This window comes from Chanodichthys erythropterus, chromosome 3, assembly GCF_024489055.1.
Source record: "Chanodichthys erythropterus isolate Z2021 chromosome 3, ASM2448905v1, whole genome shotgun sequence".
Lineage (NCBI taxonomy): Eukaryota > Metazoa > Chordata > Actinopteri > Cypriniformes > Xenocyprididae > Chanodichthys > Chanodichthys erythropterus.
This window is the reverse complement of record NC_090223.1, coordinates 67,631,479-67,644,747: the sequence shown is the minus strand read 5'-3', so window position 1 is coordinate 67,644,747 and position 13,269 is coordinate 67,631,479. Positions and strand designations below refer to the sequence as shown.

The 13,269-nt window shown below is 41.8% G+C and overlaps 2 protein-coding genes across 2 annotated transcripts in view; one reads left to right on the top strand and one right to left on the bottom strand.

Annotated features, from left to right (window-relative positions):
- Window positions 1-13,269, bottom strand: part of LOC137006201 (gastrula zinc finger protein XlCGF57.1-like) — a 703,714-nt gene that overhangs the window by 447,420 nt on the left and 243,025 nt on the right. The window lies entirely within an intron of this gene.
- The window catches only part of LOC137005952 (gastrula zinc finger protein XlCGF57.1-like), a 779,808-nt gene continuing 769,190 nt past the window's right edge, over window positions 2,652-13,269 (top strand). Inside the window, exons 1-3 of the mRNA XM_067366484.1 lie at window positions 2,652-2,796; window positions 3,232-3,388; window positions 8,951-9,969. Of these exons, the coding sequence (XP_067222585.1) occupies window positions 3,232-3,388; window positions 8,951-9,969 (1,176 nt within the window). The 5' untranslated portion in view covers window positions 2,652-2,796. The remainder of the gene's footprint in view (window positions 2,797-3,231; window positions 3,389-8,950; window positions 9,970-13,269) is intronic.

Sequence of the window (13,269 nt, the reverse complement as noted above, 5' to 3'; positions counted from 1 at the left end):
GGGTTTCTCCTGAAGTCCACGGTCATCTCCACTGTCTTGAGCGTGTTGAGCTCCAGGTTGTTAAGACTGCACCAGACAGCCAGCTGTTCAACCTCCAGTCTGTAAGCAGACTCGTCACCGTCCTGGATGAGGCCGATCAGTGTGGTGTCATCCGCAAACTTCAGGAGCTTGACAGAGGGGTCTTTAGAGGTGCAGTCGTTTGTGTAGAGGGAGAAGAGCAGTGGGGAGAGAACACAGCCCTGAGGGGTGCCGGTGCTGATGGTGAGGGTGCTGGATGAGAATTTTCCTAGCCTCACTAGCTGCTGCCTGTCTGTCAGGAAGCTGGTGATCCACTGACAGACAGAGGTGGGCACGGAGAGCTGAGTTAGTTTAGGCTGGAGGAGTGATGGGACAATGGTGTTAAAAGCAGAGCTGAAGTCCACAAACAGGATCCTCACATAAGTCCCTGGTCTGTCCAGATGCTGGAGAACATAATGCAGTCCCATATTGACTGCATCATCCACAGACCTGTTTGCTCGGTAAGCAAACTGCAGGGGGTCCAGTAAGGGTCCAGTGATGTCCTTCAGAAAAGCCAGAACCAGTCTTTCAAATGACTTCATGGCCACAGACGTTAGAGCCACAGGTCTGTAGTCATTTAGTCCAGTGATTTTGGGTTTCTTTGGGATGGGGATGATGGTGGAGCGTTTGAAGCATGAGGGGACTTCGCACAGCTCCAGTGATCTGTTGAAGATCTGTGTGAAGATGGGGGCCAGCTGGTCAGCGCAGGTTTTCAGACAGGCTGGTGAAACGCTGTCTGGGCCTGGTGCCTTTCTTCTCTTGTTCTTTCTGAAGACCTGGCGCACGTCATCTTCACTGAACTGAATTGCAGGTGTGGGGGAGAGGGGGGTTGTTGGAGGTGTGAATGGTGATTTTTCAAACCTGCAATAAAACCCATTCAGATCGTCTGCCAGTTGTTGATTCTCCACAGAGCTGGGGGATGGTGTCTTGTAGTTGGTAATGTCTTTCAGACCTTTCCACACTGAAGCTGTGTCATTAGAAGAGAACTGATTCCGAAGTTTATCAGAATAATTCCTCTTTGCCACTTTGATCTCCTTTTCCAGTGTGTATTTGGCCTGTTTGTACAAGACTCTGTCCCCTTTTCTGCGAGCATCTTCTTTGGCCTGACGGAGCTGGCTGAGTTTTGCAGTGAACCAGGGTTTGTCGTTGTTGTAAGTTAAATGAGTCTTTGTAGGAATGCACAGATCCTCACAGAAACTGATATATGATGTAACAGTCTCTGTGAGCTTGTCCAGATCGGTGGCAGCAGCTTCAAAAACACTCCAATCAGTCCATTCAAAACAGGCTTGTAAAGCTCGCTCTGTTTCGGTGGTCCATCTCTTTACAGTCTTTGCTACAGGTTTAGCTGATTTCAGTTTCTGCCTGTAGGTTGGTATGAGATGAACTAAACAGTGATCAGAGAGCCCCAAAGCTGCCCGTGGGACAGAGTGATATGCATCCTTTATTGCTGTGTAACAATGGTCGAGTATATTGCTGTCTCTGGTGGGACAGGTAACATGCTGTCTGTATTTGGGCAGTTCACGTGAGAGAATCGCTTTATTAAAGTCCCCGAGAATGATTAGAACAGAGTCCGGGTGTTGTTGCTCGCTCTCTGTGATCATATCAGCGAGTATCTGTAAAGCCGAACTCACGTGTGCTTGCGGAGGAATGTAGACGCTCACCAGAATGAACGAGCAAAACTCCCGCGGCGAATAGAACGGTTTGCAGTTAATGAAGAGTGTTTCAAGATCTGGACAGCACATCTTCTTTAACACCGTTACATCTGAACACCACCTTTCGTTGATGTAAAAGCACGTCCCGCCGCCGCGCGATTTCCCCGTTGATTCTGCGTCGCGATCTGATCTAAACAGCTGAAAGCCCGGCAGACTTAACACGCTGTCCGGAATGGCGTCGTTCAGCCAGGTTTCCGTGAAGCACAGAGCAGCCGAGTTCGAGAAATCCTTATTGGTCCGGGAGAGCAGAAGGAGTTCGTCCGTTTTGTTGGGCAGAGAGCGGAGATTCGCCAGATGGATGCTAGGCAGTGGCGTTCTTAATCCGCGCTGTCTGAGCTTCACGAGGGCGCCGGCGCGCTTTCCCCGTCTGCGCGTCCTGAAGCGTCTAAACAGCGCTGCCGCTCCGCCGACTACAACATTCAACAAAACGTCTGAATAATCGAAATCCGGTAAAAGATTTTGTGGTGTATACTGCCGAATGTTCAGCAGTTCATCCCTGGTAAAGCTGATGGTGTTTGAAAAACAGAAAACAGGAAAAACTAACAAAAACAGAACAAACAATGAAGAGCTAAGCACTGTGGCTGCCATGCGCGGCGCCATCTTGATCAATGTTCAATATATATATATATAAATTCGGACACATGAATGAACTCATACAACCTTTTAAACTTTGTTTGTACCATATTTGTCACTGTTTTAATTTTAATATATAAAAATTATCTGGTAAAATAGTTGGATTTCTATGCACTTCTGTGATTGTAGACAATGCATGACTTTTATTTTGGAATGACGACATGACGTCATAAGACTGCGCCGCGCTCCAGCATCTGTTGTGATTCTGCTGAATAAAGGATTGTTTTAAGAATTTAAGCTGTTTTATTTGACAAAAAATGTTTAGTAGTTTTAATAATTTTAACAGCGGTGTTAAAATAGTTTATTTACTATTTAATGTAACATTGTGATTCTTTATCTAACTGTAATGAAGGATATTTGTGTGAGTAAAACTCATATCCACTGATGAGAAACGGTAAACCTGCGTCTCGTTTCTCTCTCTCTCTCTCTCTATATATATATATATATATATATATATATATATATATATATATATCATAAATCAGTTTATCATGAACACGAGTTCAGTCTCTGGAGAGTAATGATGGAGAAACTTTACTTTTCAACTCCCGAGTCAATTGAATCAAACGCTTTGAGAAATGATTCAGTGAATCACGACACGTGCTGCTCAAACAGTGAACATGAACGAAAACAACAAACACTAACAAACAAACTAATCATGTTTTAACCAGAGTAATCGTTTAAATATAATCTATAATTCTTTATACCAAATGTAGATCATAAACGTCTAAATATGAAGTTTATTCATTTGAATTGTTAGTTTTGAGTGTTTTTTTGTCCAACAGGTCATTGAAGACTTTTAACTCTGTTACTTATTCTCTTCTTACAGATGGCGTTTATTAAAGAGGAGACTGAAGACATGAAGATTGCGCTTATTAAAGATGAGACTAGAGACATGAAGACTGAGTTTAATAAAGAGGAGTTTGACGAAATAAAGATTGAAGAAGCTTTCAGAGTGAAACATGAAGAAACTGAGGAACAAACAGGTTGGTTTTATTCTCACAGCTGAACTCAGTCATTTGATGATTATTAAAATGTCCAGCTCTACAGAAAATAGAGAATATACAGGGGTATAATCTTACAGATAACATTACAGAATCCATTCATTCCAGCATAATATCATTCAGGTATAAATTCCTGTTTAATTGATCATGAAATGGTTTAAATGATTATTATCAAATGATTATTAAACAGCAGCACAAACTCTGAAATCAGCAGCCTTTCCAGTGCACTCAGTGTCTGAATTCACTCAGTCGTTTCATTCAAGTGGACTTGCTGTAGAGCAAGGGTTAGGGTTTGGTTTAGGGCTGGTTACTTGTAATTAAGCATTATTAACTCATTACTATAGTGAGTACATGAAGTAATGTGTAACTACATCACTTTAAATTATAGTGTTTCCAGTAAAAGTGCCATAGAACGTCTTTTTTAAAAGATGTAATATAAGTCTAAGGTGTCCCCTGAATGTGTCTGTGAAGTTTCAGCTCAAAATACCCCATAGATTTTTTTAAATAAATTTTTTAGCTGCCTATTTTGGGGCATCATTAAATATGCGGCGATTCAGGCTGTGGCCCCTTTAAGTTTTCGTGCTTTCTGCCTCCGAGCTCACGCTTGCCTTAAACAGCATAAACAAAGTTCACGCAGCTAATATAACCCTCAAAATGGATCTTTACAAAGTGTTTGTCATGCAGCATATCAGATCATGTGAGTATAGTATTTATTTGGATGTTAACGTTTGATTCTGAATGAGTTTGATAGCGCTCCATGGCTAAAGCTAACATTACACACTGTTGGAGAGATTTATAAAGAATGAAGTTGTGTTTATGAATTATACAGACCGCAAGTGTTTAATAATGAAAATAACGACAGTCTTGTCTCCGTGAATACAGTAAGAAACGATGGTAACTTTAACCACATTTAACAGTACATTAGCAACATGTTAACGAAACATTTAGAAAGACAATTTACAAATATCACTAAAAATATCATGATATCATGGATCATGTCAGTTATTATTGCTCCATCTGCCATTTTTCACTATTGTCCTTGCTTGCTTACCTAGTCTGATGATTCAGCTGTGCACAGATCCAGACATTAATACTGGCTGCCCTTGTGTAATGCCTTGAACATGGGCTGGCATATGCAAATATTGGGGGCGTACATATTAATGATCCCGACTGTTACGTAACAGTCAGTGTCAGTGTCAGTCGCCTGTTCTTCGGAGGTCTTTTGAACAAATGAGATTTATATAAGAAGGAGGAAACAATGGAGTTTGAGACTCACTGTATGTCATTTCCATGTACTGAACTCTTGTTATTCAACTATGCCAAGGTAAATTCAATTTTTAATTCTAGGGCACCTTTAAATGTGAGCCCAGACCACAAAACCGTAAGTCGCATGGGTATATTTTTTTCCCTTTCGAAAGGGAACTCGCTCTGTATTTGCAAAAACGCTATGGGGAACGTCACGTGACCAAGGTGTCTGAAAGCAACTATCCAAAAACTCCAATCCCTATTGGCCAGCGACAGCCTATGACGTAATATGGCATGACCCGGACATATAAAAGGAGCGCCTGGAGAAACAGAAGACATCTCATCATCTTTCGGTCCTGTTCTATCTGATCGCCACTATATCGACTCCTGTAGGGTTTTTATATATGCCTTACAAACGTTCAAGAGAGTGTGTTCATCCGTGTCACAGGATTTGACACTTGATATACACATTTTCTGGGCGTTTTCTGTCTGGAGAGGACCGCGCATAGACAGTGCTTGAGGGCGCTGACGATTCTCTCGCTGGGAGTGTTACAAGTGTTTAATTGAGTACATTTCTGGTTAGCCAGGGCCCCAGGTGATGATTTAACCTCCTCATGGTTCGGTTATTTGCCCTTCCTGGGGCTTGAAACACTGCCACAAGCTAATGCCACGTGTCTGTTGAGGTGATAGGCCTGCACGGGCCTTCCTCGACTATGTGTTGGCGTATGTTGTACTCCTCTTGTTTGAAAGAGTAAAAAGGTGCTTTTACTGAGTACACTGCTCATTGGATTGTGTTGGGTAGATTATCATGCGGGCGCTTTGCAGCCTCTTATGCTGCCATTGAAGTTGCCTGTCTGGTGCCAGCAAGACAGGTGTTCAGGGTGGCCCCTCCAGGCCACTTTCTGAAGATACTTCTGTATCATATTCAGTTACTTTCATGCTGTAGGCCTTTTTGGCCTCCATGTGTATGTGCCCATTGCATGGTCTACCTGTTAGGTGAGCTTAGTACTTCCCTTTCGGGTAATGTACGTAATAGTGCTTAGCTCCCTAAGCTGATCATTGGTGGTAGGCCTTAATTAGGCCTCCTTCTAAGATTCAGCCGTAGGCTGGTTTGTGCTCCCCTGAAGCATCAGGTGTTTAGTGCACAGCCTCCTCAGTGCATTAATTAAGCGCTGAGTAGATCCTAGGATGAGTGGATCATACTCCCCTCAATATGAGGGTTCATAGCACTCAGCTGAGTTCTGCTCGCCAGGATGCCCGTCTCTACACGTAGTGTTTGAGTTGCTCCTGCCCTTTTGCAGTCACTTTTACCCGCTCCCTTCTATGAAGGATGCGTTTTTGAGATTCTGTGTTCAGACAGGGATTGGCCAAGACTAAGCTTGTCTTACGATAGACCAGGCCGGCCTCCCTGGTGGCATTGGGGGTGACTTCGTTCCCCTCTAGTGACTGGTCGGGGTTCCCTTCGTTTCCCTGGCCTCATTCCCTAGAAGAGACCACTTTGTCTGCAGAAAAGTTGGTCTCAGATGCTCTAGCGGCCTTATTAGGCCTTCTCTCTCTATAGAGGAAGGCCTTCTGTAGGCTCAGCTTGGGCTGCTGGCCATAGGGAATGCCCTCACTGACAGCCTGGTGTGACCCGAGGGTGAGTTGCTAAGCATTTCCTTTGAAACTGCTCGACGTTTGTCAGCCATATTTTTTGTTATGCACTCTCCTCAAGCATGGTGGTGTGGGTATATCGTTCCCCATAGCGTTTTTTGCAATCACAGAGCAAGTTCCCTTTCGAAAGGGAACGTCTTGGGTTTTGTATGTAACCATGGTTCCCTGAGAACAGGGAACGAAACTCTGTGTTTCCTTGCCATGCTTTGGGCTGCCTGCCTGCAGAACAGTCCCTCAAGATGATAGATGTCTTCTGTTTCTCCAGTCTTCTGTTACACACACTATACACTGTGAATTCTCAAATGTGTTTTGCTGTGGTTTTGTGTGTGTGTGTGTGTGTGTGTGTGTCGGTATGCTTTAATTTAGCGTTATTTAGACTCATAGCATTTGGTTATTTGGTGTCCTTTTGGAGTCTGCAAGTGTCCTCTTTTTGAAAAGACCCAAAATTCCTTTAAAAAGCTGAAAAATACAGTTTTGTGAGAATCACACTTCAATCTGGTGTATGCTGAATTGAAGTATGAGATTAATCATGATTAATTGTGATTAAAATGTAATCTATTGACAGCCATAATTTTGATGTTAAATCCACTATTGTATTATATATAATTGTTCAAAACACTGTATTTAGTTCAATTACATCAGAAGTAACTGTAATTAAATTACAGAAAAATGAGAGTAATAGACAATTTGACATGGTTTAGTGTAAGATTTTTGCCCATCTTTTGGTCAGTTTTTTATCACTATTCTGCAGAGTTTAGCTCCATCCCTGATCAAACACACTTGGAAAAAATTAACCCAACCCCAAAATGAAACAGTAAAGGCTGATTTATATTTCTGTGTCGCACCTACAACGGAGCCTCCACGCAGTAGTCTATGCGTCTGGTCTCTGCGCTCCCAAAACGTAATCAACATAAAGCTGTAAACACAGTAATCAAATTCCAGCCTCCAGTCTCCCAGTCTCCACAAGTGTCCAGTCAGTCAGTAGCTGTGTCTCATTTCATTTGATTTCGGATCAAGAGGATGAATCCTGTGAAGGATGTGGTATATGGAGTGTCCTTAGCCAAAATGAAACAAGTCATCCTTCGTAGGACACACAGGCAGGAAAGGAAACAGGAAGTATATCGTTGCTATGCCAACACATTCACGGCAGCCTTGTTGCGCTCTCAGCAAATTAATGGAAATTATTAATGAATTTGTATGTAATTTGAAAAGAAAATGTTTTTTTTTTTTTTTTTGGTTGCTTGAGGAACTGGCTTATGTTCAACAGATATGTGTTACAGAGACAAAGGAGGAGTATAGGAAGAAAAAAGTTTAAAACAAAACAAAAACAAGCATGAAACTACTTATATTTAAACACATCTTCGCTTTTATGTACATTTGCCGACGCCACCATTTATTTTATTTTTTTTCAAATAAATGATGGTTGTTATCAGTGACGCAAAGGATTGTGGGCTATCTGCAGCAGCGAAGGATACACCTCATGCATCCTCTGAATTCCTGTGAAAGAAGGATGCATTCCAAGGTCACGTTCGGAAAGTCCTACTTACTTTTCTGAAATGATACAGCCTCAATGATGTATGCAAACTTTGAATTCGACCTCCGGAGGATACAACCTTTAGAGACACAGCTTCTCTCTCAGCCACTTCCTTTTTCCTGGTGGCTTTATCTGGTCTCCCCAAGTCAATTACTGCAATGAGACACAGGTGTTTATCATTTGCACTTGACCTTCTTAAAGGTGCTACACAGGATGTTTTTTTTATACATTTTTGCAGTATTACTTGAAACTGTCTTTACTAATTGATAAAAGACTATTTATTAGGTGCACTGAAAGGAATAATATTAATATACATCATCTGTGCACGAGGTAGGGCCTTAAAAACATCAGCCAATTGTTTGTGTTATCATCGCGGAAACGATTGGCCCTCTGGCTTGTCAGTCACTGCCATTTCGTTCCTTGTGAGAGACGAGCGCGACTGCGCGCTCCAGTAACTTTCCACAGGCACAGCGTCCAATTTTTTTGTCAGGAGTAACAACTGCAGATTATGAGTTACCTGCGGTGAGTCCGACATAATGAATCCGGTAAACAAACACTCGTGTTCCAATACTCCTGCATGAGTTTTGGGAGGCGTTCATTTAAAAAACTCAGTAACAGTCTTTGGTTTCTCAGTCGTCGAAAACATCCTCTGTAGCACCTTTAAGCACCGCTAGTCTCCTGCCTCTCTCTCACGCTGCTGAACCACGCCCCCTTTGCCACACACTCGCTCTTCTCCAGTTGCTCCACACCAACACCAGGGAGGAACTCTAACAGACAAATCACAGCACTTACAGTCTGTGTAGAATTGACGTGTTATATTATAGCACAGAGATGTTGCACATCAGGCTACGTCGTAGGTTATGCGTGGTACTCGCAGCCTACGCCATGCCTACAAGCGTACATGTGACGCAGAAATATAAATCAGCCTTAAGTCTTCAGGAATGCTTGAAAATTACAGTCAGGTGTATTTGATTAGGGATGGAAGACAGTGGTCCTCCAGGACCAAACCTGCCCATCCCTGATCCATAGGATAGGATAGGGTATAGAACATACATGTTGTTGGTTTTGATGCTTTAAATGTCTAAACTGTTTTATGTCTATTTTTGTCCTAGACCTAATGTCACTGAAAGAAGGGAGTCATGAACTTAATGAAAGGGAAGAAGAGAAAGAACATTATGATAAACATCATGATTTCATGATTGGAGAAAGATCAACACAGGTTTCCTCACAAAAAAGTGCTCAAAAGACAGGAACTAAGAGTTCCACACACAAAAAACATCTTAAAGTCCATATGAGAATTCACACTGGAGAGAAGCATTTCACCTGCCAGCAATGTGGACAGATTTTCACACATAAAGGAAGCCTTAAAGACCACATGAGAATTCACACTGGAGAGAAACCTTTCACCTGCCAGCAATGTGGACAGAGTTTCAGACATAAAGGAAGCCTTAAAATCCACATGAGAATCCATACTAGAGAAAAGCCTTTCACCTGCAAACAATGTGGAAAGAGTTTCAGTCATAAAGGAAGCTTTACAGGCCACATGAGAATTCACACTGGAGAGAAACCTTTCACCTGCCAACAGTGTGGAAAGAGTTTCACACGTGAAGAAAACTTTAAAGTCCACGTTAGAGTTCACACTGGAGAAAAGCTGTATACCTGCCGACATTGTGGAAAGAGTTTCAGTCAAAAGGGAAGCCTTACAGCCCACATGAAAATTCACACTGGAGAAAAGCCTTACACCTGTCAAGAGTGTGGAAAGAGTTTCAGTAAAAAAGGAAAACTTAAAATCCACATGAGAGTTCACACTGGAGAAAAGCCTTACAACTGCCAAGAGTGTGGACAGAGTTTCAGTGAAAAAGGAAACCTTACAGTCCACGTGAGAATTCACACTGGAGAGAAACCTTTCACCTGTCAACAGTGTGGAAAGAGTTTCAGTCAAAAAGGAAACCTTATAGACCACATGAGAATTCACACTGGAGAAAAGCCCTACACCTGTCAACAGTGTGGAAAGAGTTTTACACAAAAAATAAACCTTACAGACCACATGAGAATTCACACTGGAGAGAAGCCTCACACCTGTCAAGAGTGTGGAAAGAGTTTCAATAGAAAAGGAACACTTGAAATCCACATGAGAATTCACACTGGAGAGAAACATTAAGCCTGTTAACAGTTACCCCTTTTCCACCAAGGCGGTTTGAGTGCTGGTTTGGAGCCAGAGCCTAGTTTCAAATCAGTTCTTTGCGTTTCGACACCCAAAGCACCAGCACCGAACCGGGAAAAGTGGTTCGTAAGTAGCACCAAAACATTGCTGGGCTAGAAGTAAGAACCGCTTGCGTCAGGAGCTGGGGGCGGGGTTACCGTGACCAACAAGAAACTCCATTTTTGAAATAGCAGCTAATCGAGCTAATAGCAGATCAGTTGTAATATCCGTCTAAATTGCGGCGAGCCGTGTTTGGATGCCAGTGTAGGTTCGTAAAGCCATGAGCATCAACAGTAGTGAAACATCCGCGATTGTTGATAGAAGGCTTGTTCGAGATGCACCGGAGCAGCGCGGACCGATTTGGCAGGTGACATCAGAGTGCCGCGGGTCCACGGGAGCGTTTGTAGAGCATAGGACTCCTTATGCTTTTGGCTCGTTCTCGCTGTGCTTTGATGTCATATGTCGATCACCCTGCGGGAAACCGATGTATCTCGAACAAGCTCGGTGTGTTTGTGTTTGGCGCATAGGTTTTGCGCTGCAGCGCTAGCTTTGCTGTAAGACCTGGCTATTTGCTGGCTCTCTAGCCTGTGGAAAGGCAAACCGGTTCTTAAAAGGCTCGTCAGTTGAACCAACTCCGAACTGCCACTAGCACTAGCTCTGAACTAGCACCCGGTTCGTGCTGGTGGAAAGGGGGTAAGTGTGGAAAGAGTTTTCATTTGAAAAGAAAGCCTTAAAGACCACATGAGAATTCACACTGGAGAGAAACCTTTCACCTGCAGTCTGTGGGAATGGCTTCACATGGGAACGAAGCCTTAGGGAACCCATGGATATTCCACTGAAGAGAAGCCATTTACATGTGATCAGTGTGGAAAGAGTTTCAGATTTAAAGGGGACCTCAAGGTCCACATGAGGATTCGAATCAAATTAATTGAATCCCATTGCATTGCATCGAATTTTAATGTGAATCGTCTCGAATAGAATCGTTCTGAATTTGATAAAAATCATTCGAGAACAAATCGAACACCTTGTGAATCCTGAATCGAATCGCTGTCTACCCCAAGATTCACAGCCCTAATATTCACCTTTTATTCAAATATTAAAAATGTTTTTATTCAAATATAAAAAAAGATTTTGTAAGCATATTGTGTAGTTGTGCTTGGAGTCAATTGTTTTATTTGTGTTTAATTGTGTGACATCATTTTAGGCCAGGCTCTCATACAAAGAAATTATGAGCACATGCAAAACCGAGAGAGGACCAATGAAATAATAGCTGATTATGTTGCAATTCCATTTATGCTTACCACCCCTCGCATCATTAGTAGACGAGGGAGACAGATAACTGTGAGGCCTGATGCATAAACATTGCGTACACAGAAAAAAGGCATTAAAATGTGGGTACACATTTTCCACGCATATATCAGGATTTATAAAAAATAAATTAGGCATAAATATGTGCGCACCATACGCACACTCTTAACTGTGCGTAAGCAAAGTAATAAAGTAAAACAATGATTATAAGTTCTGTTTTACCTCTGATATACACATTTAGATTAAATATGCCACTCTCAACTTTATTTCTAAAGCATTTTCAGAAACCACAGTGGGTATCAAAGTGCTGTACATGAAAGTAGCAAAAAATAAACATACATACAGTTTACAACACATTATTAAAAGCTAAGGAAAGTAAATACATTTTTAACACCCACTGACATGACCCTAGAGGAACCGCCGGACAAGACTGATCATTGGAGTGAAAAGATCTCAAAGGTTTATGTAAACTATTTAAATCAGAAATATACTCTGGTGCCAAGCCATGGAGAGATTTGAAAACCTACAACAACACTTGATTCTGGATCAAATTGATAATCAATGTAATGAAATCAATACAGGAGTAATATGAACTCTTTTTTTGGTACCAGTTAAAAGAGTTCTGAACCAGCTGCAGATGAGAGAGGGAGGCCTGACTCACACCAGATACAAAGACTTACAATAATCCAAACGAGAAGGCACAAACAACCTTCTCCAAATCATTGAAAGAGAGGATGGACATCAACTTGGCTATTTATCTAAGATTTGATGATCAAATTTAAGCTCAGTCAAAAATAAAGATTTTTCACAAAGGAAGGTTTTTCCCCAGGAAGCAATAATAGGTTGTTATTAGAATCCATCTCACATCCTCAGACAACAAACTCTGACTGGTCTTCATTCAGTTGGAGAAAGTTGTTTGCCAACCAACTTCACATCAGCCAAACAGTTAAACAAAGATTTGAGAAGATAGCTCCCCATGTTTTATAGAGAAGTAAATTTGGGAATCATCAGCGTACAGATGGTAATTTATACTGTGCTTATCAAAAAACTTATCATGACTACTTTTTGAAACTTAGTCAAACAATCTCTCAAAGATTTATACGAGACTTGTAACTTATCTTTGAGCCATTAATGGTCAGCCCTCCTGCATTCTTGCCTAAGATTATTGCTATTGCTGTTCAACCAGGGCTGAGTCTTGACTTTCTTCTTCCTAGTTTTCAAAGGAGCCACAGAATTCAAAACATCAGAAAATGAAGAGTTAAACTGGATAATCAGCTCCTCAGGTCCCATACCAGAACAAGGACTGAAAAACATCTAGCACCCGAGATTCAACAGCAACAGAACCATCATTAGTTTATAACAGAAAACAAGACTTTAGGTCTATGACACTTGATAGAGATTAAATTAGAAAAGTAAGCAGCTTTTGCAGCCTTCACTGCATTCTGGAAGTCCCAAAGGCAGACCTTAAATGAGTCATAGGATTATTGGTGTCTGTCCTTTTGCCATTTTTGCTCTGCTTTCCTACAGGATTGTCTAAACAAGTGAGTGTCAGAAGTAAGCCAGCAGTCAGATTTAGGTTTTGATTTAAACAGTTTAAAAGGAGCAGTCACATTTAAAATGTACGGCCATGCATCATTTAGCAACTTGAGATGTTGGTTGACATCCAGATCAGGAAGTGGCAAATCCAGGAATAATTGTGAACAAAAGTGAGATGAATAGTACAGAGACTGAGTTTGAGCTTTCGGAGATGGAAAGGTTAATTCAGGGAGAGACAAAATATGAACAAATATGTCAAATGGATCCCATAGCTTTTAGCGCATCTAAAATGTCCTTAATTCCAGGACGAACGTAGCATTCGTATGCTACTGAAGACCATCGTCCCAGAGCTTTCAGTGTGGGAATCGTTGTGACAGAGGCCGC